The sequence below is a fragment of the Pyxicephalus adspersus genome, chromosome 9 (assembly GCF_032062135.1).
Source record: "Pyxicephalus adspersus chromosome 9, UCB_Pads_2.0, whole genome shotgun sequence".
In the NCBI taxonomy this organism is placed as follows: Eukaryota; Metazoa; Chordata; class Amphibia; order Anura; family Pyxicephalidae; genus Pyxicephalus; species Pyxicephalus adspersus.
The window spans coordinates 33,905,216-33,928,697 of record NC_092866.1 but is presented as its reverse complement, the minus strand read 5'-3'; the positions used below and the strand labels follow the sequence as shown (position 1 = coordinate 33,928,697).

Sequence of the window (23,482 nt, the reverse complement as noted above, 5' to 3'; positions counted from 1 at the left end):
CCATTTTTGGCAACCAGTTTTGGTTTTCCTATTACTACATCAGTGCTTTTTGACATACTTGATTGATGTTAAACTTACTGTTAACCAGTCTTGGTAAATCTAGCACTATTTTACACATTTCATAGTTCTCCCCAGAGGGTTTTAGCCGGTTGCTCCGCCCGGCTGCTGTGAATACCCTGCCCACCTCTCCTCGGCAGCTCTCACCCTTTGCACGGATCTCAGTGAGGCTGCTCTGTGTCTCTGTGGGGATGGCTGCGACGATGAGAGGTGAGAACACACAGTTCAGCCTTCATGTGAAGGGGACACAGGCAGCCCCGCCCCCATCTCATAGCACGAGTTTGGATTTCTATTAAAAAAAAAAATGTGTGTGAAGTCTGCATGTCATTCTGCATCCTCACTGCTGTCTGTGTACAAACTTCCATATCTCCTTATATGTATGTCACAATGACTTGTAATTTTCAGGGTGTACAGGGGACCCTCAAAGATACTAGTTACTACAATTTCAGCCCCCCAGCTTTAAAGAATTTTAGGATATGGGGATCACAAATATAAAAAGTTATGAAAATTGAACATTGGGGTTGGTGTTTCAGAGGAAAGTGCAACTAGGAGTCCTAAATTGAAAATGCAAACTGGGGACCCCAGGGCCCCTAACATAGCAAGGAGCATTGGGGTGGGACCCTAAATATATACCTACCTGTCATAAATCTATACCTATGAGACTTCTGTCTGCTTCTCTTCTTTGATGACCAATTTCTCTGAGGGTGGGGGTACAAAACTGAAAATATAAGTGCAAGTGGCAGGCACATTCTCCCCTTACAATCTCATTACTACAGCATCATTAGAACATAAAACACTCCGCCCAATAAAATCGGCTTCCCTGCCCTGTTACACATTCCTGTCCACTTAACTAACATTCTGAACTTCAATTGGGGAATAGGCAGGTGTAAGAAACCAAAAATATAGGTACAAATGGGGAACATTTGTGACTAACATCCCCTAAAACTTCATCATTATGGCATCATTAGAAAATGAACTCTGCCCACTAAATTTTATTGAGGTTGAGGTTTAGGAGGGTTACAGTCATGTGTAACAAGGAAGTGCATTTTGATGGACAGTTTTTTTTCTTTAATGTTGTAATGATGTCATGGTGATAAAAGGTGATAGCCACAAGTATTTCCCACTTCCACCTATATTTTTGTTTCCCTGCACCTCCTAATTCTAGAAAAATTGGGGTTTGAGGTAGAGATACAGACAGATATGTGTAACAGAGCAGGCAGCAAACTTTGCTAGGTAGAGATTTATGTTCTCATAATGCCATACTAATTACATTTTAGAAGGGTTTAACCACAAGTGTCCCCCACTTGCACCTTCAGTTTCAGTTTGCTATGCCTCCACGTGTACCTTAAAAATTTCAAGTTAATACGACCAACGGTTTAGGGGATATGAAGGTTTGACCACAGTGAGTTGTTAGGCTGCAGAATATGACAAGCAGCTTTTACACACACACACAGCGATCACACTGCATTGCCAATGACATCATTACACACTGCGGATAAACTTCACAGACAGTGTTTTTTAATAGACTATGGACAGTGATGACAGGGGGTCACTGTCTGTCTTGTCCTCATCTGATATCACATGCATGATGCTATTAAAGCATCTCCACATTTTTAACATTATATTACCAAGTGACTTTCTCTGTTATGTAATAAAAAAATGTGCGTTTTGTTTTTGTTTTTACACTTTTGTGGAGAGGACCTGTCCCCTTCAGTCTTCACTTCCATTTCGGTAAAGACCAAAGGGGTAATCCGCAGCCTCCTGGGATATTTGTGTCACATATACCAAAAGGCTCTGAACTGCTCCTTCTGTGCGTGCACCTTCAGAGGCTTTCTTATAATGTAAAAAAAAGTGTTCAATCTAATGCAGGCGTAGTGCAAGGCAGCGCTGGACGTACAAGTGAGCATTAGAGAGAAGGTGGAAGCTGAGCCAGCATGGGCCTGCTGGGCTAATTTTGTAAAAGAATCAAGTGAAAAAAAATGTTTTTACAAAAGTTCACTTTAACTAAATATAAATACAGGAGCACATCTGAAGATAGGCTGAATTCACACCGGCAGTAAGGTTACATTTGTCCATTCCTCATGCCAGGAACCACTGAGCTCTAGCTCTGAAAAAGCCCAGCACTTACCGCCTGTTATCAATCCTAGGTGCCTAGCACTTACCGCCTGTTATCAATCCTAGGTGCCTAGCACTTACCGCCTGTTATCAATCCTAGGTGCCTAGCACTTACCGCCTGTTATCAATTCTAGGTGCCTAGCACTTACCGCCTGTTATCAATCCTAAGTCACGCAGAAAGGGATAATGTTTTTTGCTGCTAATATGAGCTATGAACTTAGAACACTAGTAAGTTGGGTCACAATACACGGCATAGGACAGTTGTGGCAAAATACATAGAATAGAAAAATTGGATATATTAATGGGGCATTCTTTACAAAGTTGTGACAAATCATTGGGAGAAGGTAGAACACTGAAACAATAAGAGGTTACTGATAAACAACTGGGATCACTAAAGTTGCTGTGTTTTGCCACACCCCCTTTTTTACCACCCGGCTACAGCTTCCTACCACCTGGCTGAAAAAAATTTCTGGGGAGAACACTGCATTTGTATTCCATTTATGCCTAGGATGCAAAACCTTGGTGCATTACTTTTTTCAAGATATAATATTATTTATTACATTTACATTGCATTTTTCTTTTGTAATGCATTTTGGGATGTGCAGTGCAAATTTAGGACGCTTTATTATACTTATATTGTGTCGTGTTTGTTTCTTTGTACAGGGATAAAGCAGAGATTCCTCTTTCAGTAAGATCACTCCGGTATGTATAATTCACAGTTTTGCATTCAAAAACCTTAACATGTTAGGAGTATACAGTTTCTTTAATGATCATAATCTGGCCATCTGCAAAGCAGTGAACATATTGCTTTTTACTCTTCCACAGGTACCTGATGCTTGATCCACAGGAAATGGAGGCTTTTGTAAACACATATAAACAGTTACCTCTAAAACGACAGGTAACCATCTTGTGGTATTCACACCACAACAAAATGAACACGTGATTTCCTGGTTACTTGTGCAATGTAATACTGATACATTATTCTATGGTAGTACCACAGCAGAAATTGAGGCAGCGAGCACATATACATAAGCTTATCAGTTTGTTTTTAAATAAACGTACAACAGATACCCAGTTCAAGAAACCTGTAGGTTTACTTGACTGTTTAGCAATGTGTTAATTATGAATGTGTGGCTGTAACGGGTAACCTTGAGACCACGGCCCTCATTTATTAAAGTTCTCCTCGGCTGGAGAGAATACACTTTCATCAGTGAAGCTGAGTAATTGAGCATACCTGGAATGGATTTCATAAAATCAAGCAATTTGTTAGCTATTTGTTAGCAAATGTTTTCAATCCTGGACCAGATCCATTCCATGTTTGCTGGATCACCCAGCTTCACTGGTGAAAGTGTATTCTCTCCAGCCTTGGAGAGCTTTAATAAATCAGGGCCACGTAGCAGATTGGAAGTTTGGTGGCCAGTTTAGACATTGGCATCTTTTGTTCTCATGTGTATCAGGTAATTTGAAAGATCTTTAGCAACTAGATTCTTTACACAATGACTGCATTATCAAGTTTATCATTTTCATAATAAGGACACCTAATATTTTGTAACTATGTAGATTTTTCCTAAAGAAAAAAAAAACAATGCAAATTAAAAATACAGTTTTATTTTGTAGTGTAAATATTGTAAAGAGATGTAGTTTGTGTTTGAGTGTAAAAAGGTAATGTAATAGCAGGGGCCCTACCTTGTGTAGTTGCAAAAAAAGAGGTAAGTGCCAAGAAGACCAGTGCTGGTACTGTCTTAGCAAAGAGGAACAAAAGTGATCAGGACATTTTTTTTAACCTTTCTGCTTCCCTCTCTGGTCACATTGGTCACCATCAATATTGGATCAGTCACTCAATTCAACCAAATCAGAGTAGCACTGCAGTGTGTGACATTTTGTGTGATCTTCGATAAACCTTCAGTATTACCTATCAGAATAAATGCTTGATTGCGTTTAATGTTTAACTAATATTTTCTTTTGAGAGACATGGGCTTACTGACCTCTCTTTTTTAATCTGACATTTGAGGAACATGGATGATTACTCTTTTGTGACACATGCCAGAAATAGCTTGGTTATTATATTCTAGAAGCAGCTGGCATTTGACTCCAAAACATGGCATCCCAGGGACAGTAAATTAGTATCTAGTAGGCATTGACAGGTGGGCTATCTTTGCCTAAAATATATACATTTGTGTCTGTGGGTGTATTTGTATGTTAGTATGCAGATAATTCCTCTTCAGTGTGTTACATGGAGTGGTTTATCATACCAGTGATTTAGCTACTACAGACAGCTAAGCCTTCTCCTGCATTACCTAAATATATAAGAACAGTCTTAACCTTGGTTAGTGAGAGAACATTTACAAATTGACTAGGGCATCATTTTGTGCTCTGTCTGCAGTTGAGCAGTGTTAAACAGGAACAATTTTGCAATATGACTGTGCTTGATTGGCCTTGTTTCTTTCCTTTTTTCTTCACAATCTAAGCCCAGAGGCTGATATGAAGAAACATTGAGGGTATTGGTAATTTTTTAAAAAGTGCCACAAGAACAGTGAGGCTATGAAGAACAGCCTATTGATCAGGAGTGCCTTTAGTAACATGTTGGGTAGTAGTCTAATATGCAATCCTTTTTATCTGTGTTGAATTGCCAGAGATGTAAATATAAGTATACAAATATATATTTGTTTCTAAGTGTCTCTTTTGACTGTTCTAGACTGTGATCACATGTATGGCAACTCTAAAAAAGAACATGTCAGATAAGGATGCTGTGTGCTGTCTCGTTATTGGTACAGAAAATGGAGAAATATTTATATTAGATCCAGAGGCATTTACTATTTTAACTCGAGTAAGTACAATTTAAGCTAAGAAAGTACAATTGTGCCAAGCTCCTTCTATTAGCACTGGTGTGTACTTTGCTTTGTTTACTAAACAATTACTCTGAAGGCAAGTAAGGCATTAGATAATGGTGCTCTGAGAAGGTGAATTTATAACATCTAAATTGTAGCAGGTATCTCTAATAGGTTTTGTTTTGCAGGTTAGTCTTCCAAATGTACCTACTCTCTTAGATGTGAATGGACAGTATGACATTGAATACCGTGTCACAGTAGCTTGCCGTAACGGCAGCGTCTACATTCTTCGCAGGTAAGTATGCCTTTAGATACATATTTATATGTGATACGCTACCTGTCTGTTTACCTTCTGGTATAGGGAATGAAAAAGAGTTGACAATGATGACAGTGAAATCAGTTACCTTTTGTGATGTGTATAGGATGTGTGATGTGTGATCAGCTATATGTGAATAACATGAACCTGTTTTGATAATGAACAGTTCTCATTTTTACATGAGGGCTGCTTTTTTTGTTTATTGGATATGCAGGCTTCTATTTTTAATAACTTTCCTGGCGGTATTCCCGTGTCACACTCGGGGTAGGAAAAACAAAAATCCTACCTGCGCCCCTCGATCCAGCGCTTGGTGCTCTATTGACCTTGATGCGGGTCAGGCAGCGCCCCCAAGATTCCCATTTACTTGCACACCTGGTGTGAAAATTAATGCTGCACGCATTGACCCCTTGGCATACCTGCAATTGTTTTTGACCGATGAAGTTATTGAAAAAATTGTTGCTGAGACAAACAGGTACGCTAAACATCAACTAGCTGCTCCAAACCTGAGGTTTGCAAAGGACAGAAAGTGAGAACCAATGACTAAAGATGACATTTGGCTATTTTTGGGCTTAGTGATACTTAGTGATACAGGGAGGGGTGGGAAAACCTCTGCATAAGTGGTATTGGTCTACCAATAAAATACTTGCCACTCCATTCTTCACCACAGTCATGCCAGAGTACAGATTTACCCTGATCATGAAGTATTTACAATTTGCCAACAATAAAGAGTTTAATAAAACTACCCATCCTGCACCAAATCTCAAAAAAAAATTGTGAAGTTTCCCAAATGAATTTAAAAAATTTCCAACAGACCTATATGCCAGAAAGAGACATCAGCATAGACAAAAGTCTAATGGCCTACAAGGGGAGGCTCAGCTGGGTGCAATACATTGCGTCAAAGAGAGCACGATTTGGCAGGAAATTCTACATGCTGTGCAAATCCTCAACTGGCTTCATATGGAATTTAGTCTTTTACACTGGAAAAGGGACAAAATTATGGAATGGCAACATCTTCTGTTCTCTCACTAATTGAGCCATTGTTAAATCAGGGCTATTCTTTCACAACTGACAACTTTTACACTTCTCCTGAACTTTATGAATTTTTTCTGCAACACAAAACAGATGCGTATGGAACCGTTAGGGCTAACCGGCGCAACCTGCCAGCAATGTTTGCAAAAAGGAAGCTGAAGACAGGAGAAATGGTTGCCTGTCAGAAAGGCAAAATGATGGCCCTGCGATGACAACAAAAAAGATGTGTGCCTAATGAGTACAGTCTATAATGCCTCCACTGTTATGGTATGCACAAAAGGTGGGAAAGAAGTCATGAATCCACAAGTGGTGATGGACTACAATAACACCATTGGAGGTCTCGATTGAGCTGACCAAGCAATGACATTCTACCCATCAATGCGGAAACAGCAAAAGAAGTACTACAAAAAGATTTTCAGGCCTCCTCGTGAGCAATTTTTTTAGAATGCCTACAGTCTCCACAAGCAAAAGAGTGACAGGCCTGTGAATCATTCTGACTGTGAATGGCCATGAATAGACCTGGATGTTGTGCTGTTGCCGTTGTCAACCCAGAACGCCTCGCCTGACTGGTCGTCAATTCAAGGAGTACATCCCACCAACCCTAAAAAAGGCAGGACCTACAAGGTTGTGTGTGGTTCGTTGCTCAAAGAGGGATGACAGTGGAAGGATGATCCGAAAGGAAACCAGGTTCTACTGTCCTGATTGTGACGTTATACTTTGTGCAGTATCATGTTTTAAAATTTACCATACCAGATATGTCTACTAGATATTTAATTTAAATTTATCAATAATATTGCACCCTTGTTTGGACAAATTCCAGTGTTTTTGATTTGATAAAATGTTTAAATTACATTATTATATTATATATATTATAAAATATATATATTATAATATATTATATAATATATATATTATATATATATATTATATATTATATCATTATTTTTTTTATATTTAAAATAATTATAATTATTTATTAAATTATAATTTATGATTTGTGTTTCAAACTTTTCATACACAGGAGTTATTCTCAAGAATTACAGGCCTACAATATTAAACAACAAATTTCAATGCAAAACAAAGTACCGCTTTTTGCATAAAAATACTGACATAATTAGAATGCCAAGGGGGTTAATAAGCACAATACAGCAATTGTGACTTACCTCTCCCTGCCTCGGAATAAACATCATGTAAATGAATGTCAAAATTCCTTACCCTTGTACTTGTTCCAGGTCAGTGACTCAGGAAGCATTAAAGCTATAGCGTGAGCTTTTTAAATAGCTAAATATTATTATATACTAAAATTGAAAACAGTTTTGGTGACTTTTCATAGAGACTCCAAGCGTCCCAAATACAGCATTGAGCTGAATTCACAAGTGGTCGGATTACTCCGTGTCCAGAAAAATATAATTATTGGAACATCTCAGGAGATTTTGTATGGGTACTCACAAAAAGTAAGTCTGTTTCAAGAGTAATGTATTCAGTATCCCATTTCTTATTGTGCTCTTGCATGTAAAAAATATTAAGCATAATGCTGTAAAGGATGCTTGTGTAACAAGTTTTCATATTGTGACAGGGAAAAAGGCTGTGGACAGTTACCCTTCCTGCACCCATTATGACAATGTCTTTGTTGGAGCAAAAGTCTCGCAGTATTCAAACTGTGTTGGTTGGGCTTAAAAATTTGGAAGTTCATCTGTATAGAGATAAGAATCTGCTGAGCATTATATCAACTCCCGTAAGTCACTAAAAACATTTTATTTTAATTTTTGAAAATATTTTTACCCACAGATGGGCTCAACTGGTAACTGACATGTATATGTGTCCAATCTGTGATGTTCTGTTCAAATATTTTGGCCCTGATTTATTACAGCTCTCCAAGGCTGGAGGGAATACACTTTCATCAGTGACCTGGAACGTGTCTGCTACAGAATTGAAAACATTTGCTAACAAATAGCTAATGACTTTTAGGTAATCAGTTCCAGGTTTGTTCCAACACCCAGTTTCACTGATGAAAGTGTATTCCCTCCATCCTTGGAGAACTTTAATAAATCAGGGCCTTTGTGCCAAAAACAATTATCAGCATAGAACTCATGCAAACCAATCAGATTTCAATTATCACCTATTAACAAAAAAGCTAATGTTCAGGAGTACTTTAATTTTAAATAAAGATGCAGTTCATGAAATTGATATGAACATATATTACAATAAATCCTACATCCAAGGTAACACAAGCTTATTACAAAACCATTTGTCATGTAATCAGTCTTTAATGTTATATTATCCCTTTATTTATCCCTATTTTCATTTATATAAAAAAGGAAACCCACCTTTTAATGACATCACAAAGGTAGGCCATTTAAATTGTGATGTCCACTATTTGTATTGTGTCTGCAGGGGAGAGATCTGTCCATTTACGGTAACTGATTTCTAATTGACTAATACTGGCCACAGTGCACTGTTTGTCTCAACAATCTATTACTAAATAAAATATTTTATTTCTAATATTTGCGTGCTTTGCCCTAGTCTCTGTTTTTTAACCATCATTTTTGTTTCCTGTATCAACTGAGGTTTACCTTCTTTTCCATGTTTATGCATATACTAGTAACCTTTTACAGTCGGGTCCTAAAAACACACATCAACAATAAATTATACAGCAAAAAGAATGATAACCTTGTGAGAAGAATATAATCCAGGTTACTAATTGTTCTGGCATATATTTCAGTTGATGCAGGTATACCATTGGTATCCTTGTAATTGTTGTTTCCTTTCTTCATTGTTGGGCTTTCTGGCACCTTCTGTGTGTTCCCCATTAAAACTAGATTTGCCCATGAAAATTACATTTTACAATAATCTTTGGCAACAAAAATGTAGCTTCTGGACAGAGCTTTGATTCTAATCTAGTACCTATACTTAAGTTATAGTTATTACTCTGTGAGACAAAACCTAGTTCATCTGCATTCTAAGTAAGATGGTTAATATATTGCTAAAATATTATTTCTTCAAAAAGTTTAAAGTGTTTTGGTTTAGAATTATATTATAGTTATTATAACATTGCAATGTGTGCACCTAGGTTTGTACTTGCCTATTTTCTGTATGTACAATAGCAATCAATAAGCCATGCTTTTCATAGGATATTGTGACCAGTGTATGTTTCGGAAGATATGGAAGAGAAGATGACACTTTAATCATGACTACAAAAGGTATTAATGATCTGTAAATAAAAAGTAAATTGAACATTAATTGTACTAATAAAAAGTGAAAAACCATTGACTCCTAGCATCCACTTTGTTGTGTATAAGATTGATCCTGTAAATTATGCAGCAACTCCAATCATCTGCAGAAACAAGTCTTCGGGTTTATTGACAGATATACAGACCAATCGCATAGCAATGACAAGTCAGGTTCACTTAACTCCTCGTATTCAATGAATGTGTACTATTTATTCAAGTTTAGACAGTGGTAAATCATAGGGGGGGTCCTTATCAGATCCAAAGAGACCTAATTAGGTTAAAGGATCTTCAAAGATCGTGGGGGTGTTCTAGTGGTCACTGTGAGGGTAAACAATGCTTCATAAATTTAATTAAATTCAAACAAATGAAAAGTTTATTACTTATGATATCTATTATCTATTATATGTCTATTGTATTACTACCTAAAAAGAATGTAAAATAAGCTAATTTACATTGTAAGTACTGAAGATTGACATTGTTTATTGTCTTGCAAATGACCACAGGAGTTATCTGTAAGCATGTGCGCATATATACAGTTAGGTCCATAAACATTTGGACAGAGACAACTTTCCATTTCATTTCAGGGGCTCAAAAGTAATTGGACAAATTTAAAAGCTGAAAATAAAATATTCATTTCTAATACTTGGTTGAAAACCATTACCTGGCTATGACAGCCTGTAGTCTTGAATATCATGGTCATCACCAGATGCTGGGTTTCCTACTTTTTAATGCTCTGACAGGCCTTTACTGTAGCTGCTTTCAGTTGCCGTTTGTGGGCCTTTCTGTCCGAAGTTTAGTCTTCAACAAGTTAAATGCATGCTCAATTGGGTTCAGATCAGGTGACAGACTTGGCCATTCAAGAATATTCCACTTCTTTGCTTTAATAAACTCCTGGGTTGCTTTGGCTGTATGTTTTGGGTCATTGTCCATCTGTAATATGAAAGGCCTCCCAATCAATTTGACTGCATTTATCTGGATTTGAGCAGACAGTATGTCTCTAAACACCTCAGAATTAATTTGGCTGCTTTTGTCTTGTGTCACATCATCGATAAACACTAGTGTCCCAGTGCCACTGGCAGCCATGCACACCCAAGCCATCACACTGCCACCGCCAAAGTTTACAGATGATGTGGTATGCTTTGGATCATGAGCTGTTCCACGCCTTCTCCATACTTTTTTCTTGCCATCATTTTGGTAAAGGTTGATCTTGGTTTCATCTGTCCAAACAAGGAATGTTTTTCTAGAACTGTGCTGGCTTTTTTAGATGATTTTTTAGCAAAGTCCAATCTAGCCTTTTTTTTATTGGGGTTTATGAATGGCTTGTGCCTTGCAGTGCACCATCTGTATTTACTTTCATGCAGTCTTCTGTGGACACTGGAGATTGTTGTCCACTGTTGTCTTTCGTGGATGTCCAGGTCTTTTGGCATTGGCATTCACCAGTGCTTTGTTTCTTTCTCATGATTTACCAAACTGTAGATTTTGCCACTCCTAATATTGTAGCAATTTCTCTGATGAGTTTTTTCTGTTTTTGCAGCTTAAGGATGGCTTGTTTCACTTGCACGGAGAGCTCCTTTGACCGCATGTTGTCTGTTCACAGCCAAATCACCCACACCAACCCATGAATCAGTCTTTAAGTTATTTGTCCAATTACTTTTCAGCCCCTGAAATGAAGTGATTGTGAACAAAAAGGCTTTAGTTACTCATTTTTATGCAATCTTTTTGTTCAACCCCCTGAAATAAAGCTGAAAGTCTGCAGTTCAACTGCATCAGACTTGTTTTCATTTAAAATTATTTGTGGTAATGTACAGAACAAAAATTAGAAAAAAGTTGTCTCTGTCCAAATATTTATGGACCTAACTGTGTGTGTGTGTGTATGTGTATGTGTGTGTGTGTTTGCAGTGCATCATGGGACACTGATCCACAGATGCAGCACAGTGCACCAAAAAAGATAACCCACAGGTGCACTGTACAGCATCTGTGGATCTGTGTAAAATCAGCACTCAATGGATGAGATTTTTTTTCAGATCTCTTCAAACTGGGAAGACAGAAACCATTTCATCAAATTAGATTTTCTCTAAAATATACAGATAATGCCATTATTTCTAAGGCAGGCAGCAATGTACCCAGACAAAAAAGGACAATCATTTTTATTAAGCTCACACAATAAAACAACCCCACTTGAAATTGTTCTCCAGCCCTTCAGTGCTAAAGAAAAAAGCAAAACCCTGATGCACGGTGCTTTGTGGGTTACTATAGCACTAAAGAGACAAAATCAGAGCTGGAAAGGACTCCATACAGTAGAAGGATGCATTCTGCCTTGTGTATAAAAATTAGAGATAAGGAGAGTTGTCACCATTTGCCTTTAAATTCCAGCGGTCATTTTCTAGAGCAGGTTAGAAAATGGAAGGCTTTGGATGCTACAGGCAACATAGGACTAAAACATGAGGACCAGTGCACAAAAAACTTTTAAGGAAGTGTCAAATATTGGAGTCTAAGGCAATGCATATCTGTCAGATTATCGCTGCGGGGCTTCAGTGATCCATCCTAGCGGATCTATAACGACTGTAATACAAGTGAATTGGAGAGTGCGGCTTGCTCATTCTCTCTCATCCCCTCTCCATAGAGAAGATACGTTTCAGTCATTTGTCGTTGGAAAGAATTGTGAGAGTTGGAAAGTCCAACGACACAAAAAGTCAAATGTGTGTATGCAGCCTAAGGGTAAGTTTGGTGATGGTTAAAATAAAAAAAAAACTTACCTTATCGGAAGACGCAATCCCGAGTTCTGGCTTCTGACAGGCGAAGTGCATGTAGTATCACTCCGCCTGTGACAGGAGCCGGAACTACAAGGAAAGCATCGGCTTGTGCGGCTCCGGAGTGTCCACTCCCGCTGCCTTCACAGGGAAAGAACTCGGTAAGTACTATTTTTTTTTTCTTTTTCTCCTAGGTCTTATTTTCGGGGTAGGTCTTATATTAGGGCAGGTTGAGACAATAGTGATAGGTCTTACTTTCGGGGTAGGTCTTACTTTCGGGGAAACATGGTATGTATATATATATATATATATATATATATATATATTTATTTATACGCACACATACAATAATGAGTCATGTGCTCAACCCACAGGACTACACACTTATAATTAAATCTGTGTTTGTGTATATATAAAATATTGCACTTTTTTTAGTTTTAGTTGGACAATCTGGGCAAATTTGCAGAGACATTGTTTTTCACAAACCTGGGAGGCTTAAACTGAACATATGATAAACAAAAACGTTGGGTTCAGTGACCACTGTATTTCAGAAGCATCTAGAGATAAAGAAAGATGAAGTTTTTTGTAAATGTTTACTTTTCATGTAAGTTAATTAAGCTTAGCTCCTGAAAGTGTCTCATCACCTGAGCTTCCCTTCTTGGATCAGTAGGGCCAGTTGTCACATTAAAGGCCTACATAAAAACATTAAACGATGTGGAGCAGGTCAAGCTCAACTAGTAAGTTAAAATTTGCATATGAGTTTTGGATTCCATTGTTTTTGGATTTATTAATCATTTTGAAGTAATTTTTTTACTGAAGGGAACTGTCTCCTCTTGCATTTTGTATATTTAGTTTGAATTGAGTTGTGACAAACTTTGGAATAAGGAATACGTTTTTTTGCCATCGATTTTAGGCGTTCATCTTATTTAAGGTACATGGGTTGCTTATATATCTGTGACTATTCTTTTACTCCAATAATCACTTTTTTCTTTACTTAGGAGGGGGACTTATTATAAAAATCCTAAAGAGGACAGCTCAGTTTGAGGGAAAGGACTCATCTTTTGGACCCCCTACTAGACAGAGCATAAAACTTAATGTCCCCAAAAAAACCAAACTCTATGTAGATCAGACCCTTCGGGAAAGAGAGAACGCTGTAGGTAGGTGGATTTGCTGTTGGTTTCCACTGAAATAAAGTAAGAATACTATTTACACCTTCTCTGTCTGGACAGCAAGTATCCTTCACTGCTGATGGAATGTTTCAGTATTCAGTGTTGCAGTTTTCATGCTTTTGATGTGTACACTAACAAGACTGTTCCCTTCACAAAACAATTCCTTTAACATATGTTTACTTCATGACAGACTGAGCAAATCATCTATAAAAATCAGCTTGTTATGAATAATCTCCCTGTAAATAGTTAACCTATACCATGTATGAGACTTTTTCAACTCATACATTTTTGCTTACATTTCAAACTGGTGAGTTGTGAAATCTTTTCATGTATGATACATATTTTGACAAGCCTTGCACACAGTCTGGAATCTTTTTGTACTGTTAGAACTTCCAACATGTAGTATATGGTCAAGTCTGTAAATAATTAGATTCATTGACCCTGGTGACCAAGAGGGTGTTAGACAGTGTAATATTCAGTACATGTTAATCATAACTTTAAAAAGAAGAATTGAATGAAAGTGTATATCTTCTTCCTACCAGCCATGCACCGTGTATTTCAAATGGATCTGTACCGTTTACGCCTCAGTGCTGCCCGAGCATATGTTAAGGCCCTGGATGCAAGCCTTTCACCTGTATCCTCAACAATGCAAGAACCACTTACTCTAAATGCTATTGTAAGTATGCATTATATTATAATTTGTAAATATGTTTAAAACTTTGTTATGCAAGAAAATACATTTTGGAGGAATCATTTTGTTTTATTCTAGTTAGTAAACATGAGGTGTCATCAGAGTTTCTGGACTGCTTTTGCTACTCCATCCCGCTAATGTTAACTCAGATTGACTATTATACTATTTCAACCAAGACACTCACCCTAGGTTGCATTTCAGATAAATTAGGGCCCTTGGAAGGTTCAAATTTGAAAAAGAAAATGAATAATACACCAATTTAAAATTAATATTTAAAACATGTTTTTCCATCTAATATTTTAGAGGTTTCTTCATTTCAGTTAGTTTAGTGTAATTCCACAGTGAAAAGAAGGTGGAACTAATATTTTGTAGAAGAGGATGGTCTTTCCTTTCCTTAGCATATAGATTGAGCCACTTCTATTAGTTCGTAAAACATTGAAGGTTAATGGGTGGAGAAAAGAAAGAGGTTTGAGGTCAATGATCAATACAAAATGGTAATTATGTATTTGTACAATGTTGATCCATACATAATTATAAAGATACAAAAGTTATCATTGCATCCCAACTCTTGTTCATAGTCACAAGGTTAGGATGCTCATGCTAGACATTAGGTTTCCTAGCACCATACAGTAAAAGATAAGTACATAATATGTACTTGAGGCATTATGGGTGGAGTTGAATGTGGGATTGATTAACACTACAATTATTAATTGGAGTCTGCTGTAGGCCCCCCAGTGCTAAGGAAGAGATTTCAACTACCCTAATATTGACTGGAGTAATGGCACTACAGGAACAGCAAAAGGGAGGAATTTAATACAAGATACTTTTATGGTACAGTTTATAGAAGCCCCAACTAGAAATGATACCACACTGGACCTAGTTCTTTCTAACAATGCAGAGCTTATACCAAATGTGCATATAAAGGGAATCTGGGTAGCAGTGACCATAATATGATTTCATTTAATGTAAGCTGTAAACAGGAACTCTTAAGAAAAAGCTGGATGTTTTTCTGGAAGCACAGAATATAACTGGGTGTTAAGGCTTTAAAGTGAAAATAGCAGTGACAGTTGATCCAGGGAATATCCGATTGCCTTATGAAATAAGGAAGGAATTTTTTTCCCCTGTTGAAGCAAATTGTAGTAGGGGGTTTTTTGCCTTCCTCTGGACCAACTATGTCTTATAGGGTTTTATATCTGGGATATCTTTATTTCCCTAGTGGTTGAACTTGATGGACTTATGTCTTTTTTCAACCTAACCTACTATGTAACTATGTAATATGGGACCTATTATGGTCACGTACGTTTTGACGCGTTTCGCCCAAAAATGGCTTCCTCAGGGGTTTGTTTGAAAGAGCTGTATGGTCCCTATGTACTGTAAACAGAATAGAACAACATATAAATTTTCACATATTTTCAAACATAATTATTAAATTTCATAATCATATACAAAAGAATGAGGAATAAACATTAAATACCTATATAGCTAATAATCTTGGTATTTGACAATAATCGTGCTGTTGAAATGTATAACTCTGTCCAAATAGCATTATTAGAGGCATATTTGATATTTGTACTTCAAGTCTATAATGTCAAAGAACATGTTTGCTACTTTTTTGTACAACGCATATAGGTATATAACATATACTTTAATATACCATATACCATATTACCTTATCACGGATAAAATATAAACTAATATTTTATAGTTTCATATGTGGTGTGTTCATAATTTAATATTGGTATGATCATTTTTACCAATTTATAATATCAAGATAAATGTATAAAGTATTTTACTTACATTTAGCAGAGGAGAAGTCTAATTAAAAAGGTCAAAAAGGCAAATAAGGCTGCTCTTGCACTAGTAAAAAAATGTTTTTGGGTAAATAGTATTAGGTTGATAATTATTGATAATTGAATGATGGGTAATCAAGTAAAATTTAGGGTATATAGTGCTAGCAGTATCATCTCAGTGGTTAGTGTCATATGTAGTGTAGCAATGTAGTAATTTCACTGCCTGTTTATGCATTAATGTATTCTATGATAGTTAACGCAGTGTGTGTTTTGCCATGTTCCAAGATGGCTGCTGTGCCCTCGGCACTTTGGGATGAGGTCATCAGTACTGACCCAGCCTGGGGCAGGGATTCTTGGGTAAGCCCTTGAGAAGAACATGATCTGGAGAGTGAGAGACTAGGGCTACAGTAGCAAAACCAAAAAGGTTCAAAGAGAAATTTGCAAGTATATGTCGAAGTAGTGTTAATACCTTCTCTTCAGAGAAGTAAGACTGTGAAGTACAGCACTAGTCCCCATCTAGGCAAAGAGATTTAAAAAAAAGTTTTTTTTTCATAATGTAACTTTTAATCAAATCATGTCACCTCTAGTATCATATGGTAACTATAACGTGCACCATGAGGTGTGCTTACCAGAGAGGATGCTGAAGTCTTTACGCTTGCTGAAACAGATTATGTCCGTGTACTTGTTTGAGCTATTTTTTGCGAAACTATTGGTTATATGTTAGCCTAGGATTCGCAGCTCTTAATCTTTTAAATTATGTTGTTGGAACAATATAATATTGTGTTTTTAAATTTTACTCTGGTTGCCCTTCAAAAGCCTGGCTTTTCCTCCCTCCTCTTCCTCTTTTCCTCCCACAGATACACTTTATAAGTTTATGAGTGAACACATCAGATATGAAACTATGAAATATTAGTTTTTATAATATTTTATCCGTGACAAGGTATTATGGTATATGGTATTCTAAAGTATAGGTTATATACTTCTGTGCGTTGTACAATAAGTAGCAAACATGTTCTCTTACATTATAAACCTAAAATACAAACATCAAATATGCCTCTAATAATGCTATTTGAACAGAGTTATACATATCACCAGAACAATTATTGTCAAATACCAGTATTATTAGCTATATGGATATTTATTGTTTATCCTCATTCTTTTGTTATATGATTATGAAATTTATGTTCTTCTATTTTGCTTCCACTATATAGAGATCATACAACTCTTTCAAATCACAAACCCCTAAGGAAGCTTTTTTTTGCCGAAATGTGTCGGGACGTAGGGGGACCATATTAGGTCCTATATATTATGTATTTATCTTTTACTGTATAGTGCTAGGAAATCTAATGTCTAGCATGAGCATCCTAACTTTTTGACTCTGAACAAGAGTTGTGATGCAATAACTTTTGTATCTTTATAATTATCTATGGATCGACATTGTACAAATACATAATTACCATTTTGTATTGAACCTTTAGCCTCAAACCTCTTTCTTTTCCCACCGATTAACCTTCATGGTGGAACTAATACCGTGTTTCCCCGAAAATAAGACACTGTCTTATATTTTTTTGGGCTTCCAAAAACACACTAGGTCTTATTTTCAGGGTAGGTCTTATATACTTTTTTTAATGAAAAAAAACACTTACCATATTCATGTATGAATATGGCCATAAAAAAAGGCACATTTTGAAGTGGTTAACGTATTAAGGTGCTTTAACACTGATCCACAGATGCAGCACAGTGCACCAGAAAAGATACGGTAACCCACAGGTGCACTGTACAGCATCTGTGGATCTGTGTAAAATCAGCACTCAGTGGATGTGGCCGGGGCAATGATTGCTCACATTTTTATTTTTTTTATTTTTCTGTGCATTTGAGAGTTTTATATGGTGACCCAATTGTAAATTAAACTCTTCATTGATTCATTGCTATCGGTATTGGTTACTGAATTCAGCATTTCTCTTCTTGCACTGTTACTGTATTAAATCAGCCAGCTTGTCCTTACAAACCTAAAATCAGCACAAAATGTGGCTGGGGCAATGATTGCTCACATTTTTATTTTTATTTTTATTTTTATACCGTAATTGTGCTGGTTAAAATAAAAAAAAAAAACTTACCTTATCAGAAGACGCGAGCCGAGTTCCTGGCTTCTGACAGGCGAAGTGCATGTAATATCACTCCGCCTGTGACAGGAGCCGGAACTACAAGGCAAGCATCGGCTTGTGCGGCTCCGGAGTGTGTACGCCCGCTGTCTCCCGCTCGGTATTTTTTTTTTTTTTCTTTTTCTACTAGGTCTTTTTTTCGGGGTAGGTCTTATATTAGGGCAGGTTGGGGGGAAAAGTGCTAGGTCTTATTTTCGGGGTAGGTCTTATTTTCGGGGAAACACGGTATATAATTTAAAAGAGTATTATTTTAATTTAGTGGAAAAAATAAAATCCCTTGTATCTGTGGTCAGTGAAAATGAAATCATACCCCAACATATGTAGGAGTAAAAATGGGTTTGCTTCAGTGCCTCTGCATTAATGGTCATTGAACGTAATAAAGGGAGTTGGGAGTAGTAAATGACCCTGTTTCAGTCAAAATATATTTTCAGTCAAAAAAAATGCTCCTGCAGCAGTGGGAGTAATGCATGACCAGGTGTCATTAGGAGTAATATGTATAAATTGCACCACACATGTCAACATGCACATAATCTGCACATTTTACACAAACATACACGCACACCTGGGGCCCTGAACAATTGTCCACTTTGCATCCTTTCCAAACTCCTAGTGCCGCACAGGGCTTATCCCTATGGCCAATATTGCTGATTGGGTGGCAAGGTCACATTTGTGTGGTTGCAATAGCAGTTTAGAAATGTTTGTTTTGTTCCATATATTTGTTTGTAAATTAAAATCTCTTCTGCCCTTGTGATTTTTTTTTCTATCTGTCTGTATCAGTAAAATTATTATAAAACCCCCTTTTTCTATAGGTACAGGGTATTGGTCCCCATTTCAAACTGATTCTCAACTTACAGAACACTTCACAGAATCGCCCATCAATGCAGCTTCTAATTAGTTTCCTATATGATGAACGTCTATACCAGCTTAAACCAGCATTCTTCAAGGTATGCCTTAAAGAAAACCTGAAGACAAAATTGAAAGCAAGCATTAAATTATGCATTATGTTATTTAATTTTTCATGTATTCCAAAATAAGTGATCTTTTAGATATTGAGATTGAAAAAAGACACAAGCCCATTGAATTTAAACACAGAAAAAATAAACTTACTAGAAAACCTGCATATTCTAGATAGAAACCTGTACGGACAGCTGTATGTGGCTTCCAGATGTATTTACAAATAGATGAAAACAAGGACCTCTGGTTCACAGTTTATTCAGTTTATTTTGTATTTAAAGTGGAACTAAACTTAAAAAAAAAAATCACACATACTCTTTAATTCCGCAGACCCCTCGAGGCATGCGCAGACGGAGCAGCCAAGAGTGTGCTCTGTGCTTCACCCTTTTTTAAAAGAAAAATAAAGAACAATATTTTTACTTTATATAAAAGGGTTCTCTTTTACGTACAGTAAAAATTTGAGTTCATGTCCACTTTAAGCAGGATGGAATGTCATGGACATTTATTTATCTGTTAGTAAGTGTTGCATTCTTGGCAAACCAAACCTGGTTATTAAAAATGTTACTGAGGGGAGGAGGAACATTTCAAGATAACTCAGATTGATTTTTGGTCAGATTTTCTAAATATTATTTTATTTTACTGTGTATGATTCCTTGAAGTGAATTGAACTGAACTATGATTAGATCAAACAGCATACAAAGTATGTGAGTAATTTGACAAACAAATGAATCCAAGATTTTACCTGTATAAAAACTAGATCAATTGTGCACCCAAAGCTTTGATCAGGTGGCTCACTACTAGTGTAGAGAACTTTTCACAGTATATCAGGTATTGCTGATTATGATAATATAGGGCTTTCAGCATTTTTGTTAGCATTTTTTAGAATACTCATCATGTGCATAAACTAATAACTGCACTTTTTATAAAGATAATTCAAAAAAATTTTAATAATTCAATACAATTTGCAGTTAGCCAAAGCAAATAGAATATTGCAGCAGGCACCTATGTGTATAAATAAAGGGAGATGTCCCATTGTCTTCTTATTCTCCACAAGATGCATTTTTACCATCCTTACATTTAAGGTTTGCAGACTACTGAGTTTTTAAACTACATGGCCAGCTTTTTATTGACATTTATTTGAAATCAAAACAATGTTATTTATACCGTACTTGACAATTTTTTTTGTAACCCACTGTGTTTGATTTAACACTTCCTCAGGTTCCACTTCTGGTACCTGGTTTGAACTATCCGATTGAAACATTCATTGAGTGTTGCTCTGATAAAGGCATTTCTGATATAATTAAGGTAATTTTTCTGCATTCATATAATCTTTTGAGTCATTCCAGACGTTCTAAAACTTCACACATAAAGTAGCAGTAAAAGTTTTTGGGAAAATGTCTTGTGTTTTGTATGCGTATCTAATTTATAGGGGTGGGGGGGTGGGGAGTTTTGAACACGCCAATGTTTTTCTCAGTAAAATAATTTCAAATGGAACTAAAGAAATCAAAACATAGGTTGAAAAAAGACATCAAGTTCAACCACTAAATAAACAGGAAATAAACATCCCAGATTAAAACCCCATAGACACATTTGATCCAGAGGAAGGAAAAAAAACCTGGTTTAATTTGCTCCATCAGGGGGAAAAAAGTCCTTCCTGATCCTGTGAGGCCTGATCCCGTGAGGATGTTCCCTGGATCAACTGTTTCTCTTGGTCCGATGTGTTTCGCCAGACAGCTTTCTCAGGGGATTCATTGAGAAACGCTATGCTATAATCTTGATTTAAAGGTACATTATAAGGGATACCTCTTAGGTGAAGATGTTTAGTATATTCACACAATTGTCTGATAAAGTCTAGCAGCCGGAGCCGCTGCAGTATTAAAAGTTGACTGGCAAGGGTCAGTTATTAAAAACATGAATCTTTGATTGTGCATTAACTTATTATTGTATAGTATTTTATTGAGGTTTTTCATTCATACAGTTATTTTACACATACTATTTACCACATATAAATTCATTTAAATTTAATACATTTTTATATTGGGCTTCCCCTTTGACTCCAATGGCACCTACAGGGGACAAAGCGCCCATGCCCCCCCCCCCAAACATGGGCTATCAGTCACATGGACAGGCAGTGGTTCTCCGCTGCCTGATGGGAAAATTAACTTTTTCTCCTCCGCATGACCCGCACTTTATTAGCATACAAGGCAGCTGACTAATTAGCCAGCTCATTGCAATGTAGAGAGGCGGATCTGGAAGATCCCAGAAGAAAGCCCATACCCCACCACGTCACTATGCCTAACCTTTACCCTACCTTATTTCCCCTTCTCAATGCACAAGCGCTTGGGAGCCTATGCGTGCACATCCAACCTAATAGAACGCACATCTCCTGGCCTATTTTAGGTGGGATACATTGTTACAGAGGCTGCCTGCACGCTGCTTCTTCAGTCAGCGCTGTATCGTTGGATTCTGTACTTAAACCCTTCAGCTCCAGCTTCTTTTCATCTCAACACTCTTGGACATAAGTAAGTCTAGTAATCTACCTTACAATATTCACTTTTTTTAATTATCAACTTTATTACAACTAAATATGTCTTATCCCTTTCCCCTGGAGGTATCTATCTAGCAGTCCCTGCTCTACCCACAGCAAGTCATGTATATACCTACCTGTGAGGTGTCCCACCTTGTAAGTACTTATGTTAGTTGTCAAACACTTCTAATCCATTGAATTATTGGATATATTATTTTATCTCAACTTTCCTCACTAGATATTAACCTAAACCACACTCCACACACCATATTCCCCATAGGTTCCGGAAACGTTCAAAATATTTTTTACCCAACTTTTCAATGTTATCTACTTAAACTGTAATAAATACTCTCATTATAAATCCATAAGCTTCATTAAATGGAACGATTATAATATTTATAAATAAACCCAATCACCCATACTCATGTACTTGTTCATACTCTTTACTAAGAATGCACACATTACTTAGTATACTGTTAACATATTGTTTTTTTATTTAATTGTTTAAATACATGAAGCTTTGATTGTACATTAACCAATGATCGTATAGTATCATATTATACACATGTGATTAGTACTGAAACCATTCCTTACTGTATTATTCATAGTGCATTATACTATATTGTACTGTACTATGGGTAACTCTTCTTTTTTATATTTTTTATTAATAAAGTGCATCTAATCTACCCCTGAAGAAGCCGCTAGGCAAAACACGTCGGGTTACAAGCCTTTTAATGACCAATTTATGTTGTAATTCCCTCTATAGCAAATATCTGTCTAGCTGCACTATTTCAACTCCACGATGTTAATGGATGTTGAGATATCATAAAGTTGTGGGCATTTGTAATGAGGCCATTGGCAGCAAAATAGCTGTGTGTGTGTAACTGCGTGTCACATTCTGCAGCCTTACAATTCTGTGAGTACAAACCTCCATATCTCCATATCTCCTTACCTGTATGTCATAATGACTTGAAATTTTCAGGGTGCACAGAGAACACTCATAGTTAGTAGTATCCAGCTTTTAAAAATTTCAAGATATGGTGAACAGAATTGTAAAAACTTGTGAAAATACAACATTGGGGTTCCTGTTTCAAAAGCAAGTGTGCCTAGGAGAGCTTAATTGAAAATTGGAGACCCCCCTGGTCAACCTAAATCGCAAGAAGTACTGGGGTGGGGCCCCTAAATTGATACCTACCTGTCACAAACCTATAACAGTCATACTATGTTACCCTGTCTGCTTCTCTAGGTGCCTAGCATTTGCCAAGTAGTCACTCAAGAGGGGTAAATGACCCAGTTTTTTACTGCTAACTAAGCCTAACTTGTTACACCACATTGATCACAATATTACACTACTACAAGGGATTACACAATTGAAACATAGAACACTAGGCAGTTTGATTAACCCTCCTGGTGGTATTCCCAAGTGTGGCTCGGGGTAAATTTTAAGTACCAAAAGCGTTAACCCCGAGCCACACTCCGGGAGACATTGTAAAGATCATACCCGCTCCCCATGATCCAGCTGCATCCTACAGCGATGCCCGCCCGGCTTTTGTGTCCACTGGCCTTGCATCCCCGGCGTGATCGATGGGAGGCGTGAACCCTCTGCACTCTGGGGGGCATGGCCTGTCAGGAAATTTAAAAGCAGTTTACATTGTAATCTGCTTTGATCACATTGATCACAGTGCATCCAACTGTTTATATATTAGTAAATCCAACAGTTTATCTATTGGTGCATCTAACAGTATATCTATTAGTGCATCCAACAGATTTGTTCAGTGTCCTGCCTTACTGTTTGTCCACTACCAGCTCTGACCCTTGTCTGACCTTTGCCTGACCTTTGTCTGACCTTTTCCTCACATTTGAA

At 37.0% G+C, this 23,482-nt stretch overlaps 1 protein-coding gene across 4 annotated transcripts in view; it reads left to right on the top strand.

Moving 5' to 3' along the window:
* BBS1 (Bardet-Biedl syndrome 1) overlaps positions 1-23,482 on the top strand; it is an 80,515-nt gene that overhangs the window by 31,388 nt on the left and 25,645 nt on the right. The window contains exons 7-19 of one of the 4 annotated variants that reach the window (XM_072421322.1): positions 2,836-2,874; positions 2,998-3,070; positions 4,868-4,999; positions 5,189-5,295; positions 7,679-7,799; positions 7,922-8,080; positions 9,476-9,545; positions 13,324-13,482; positions 14,037-14,170; positions 18,947-19,081; positions 20,310-20,396; positions 21,492-21,613; positions 21,703-21,774. In XM_072421322.1, the coding sequence (XP_072277423.1) occupies positions 2,836-2,874; positions 2,998-3,070; positions 4,868-4,999; positions 5,189-5,295; positions 7,679-7,799; positions 7,922-8,080; positions 9,476-9,545; positions 13,324-13,482; positions 14,037-14,170; positions 18,947-19,081; positions 20,310-20,396; positions 21,492-21,613; positions 21,703-21,774 (1,410 nt within the window). The remainder of the gene's footprint in view (positions 1-2,835; positions 2,875-2,997; positions 3,071-4,867; positions 5,000-5,188; positions 5,296-7,678; positions 7,800-7,921; positions 8,081-9,475; positions 9,546-13,323; positions 13,483-14,036; positions 14,171-18,946; positions 19,082-20,309; positions 20,397-21,491; positions 21,614-21,702; positions 21,775-23,482) is intronic. The other 3 variants (XM_072421327.1, XM_072421323.1, XM_072421326.1) reach the window with 3 other exon arrangements.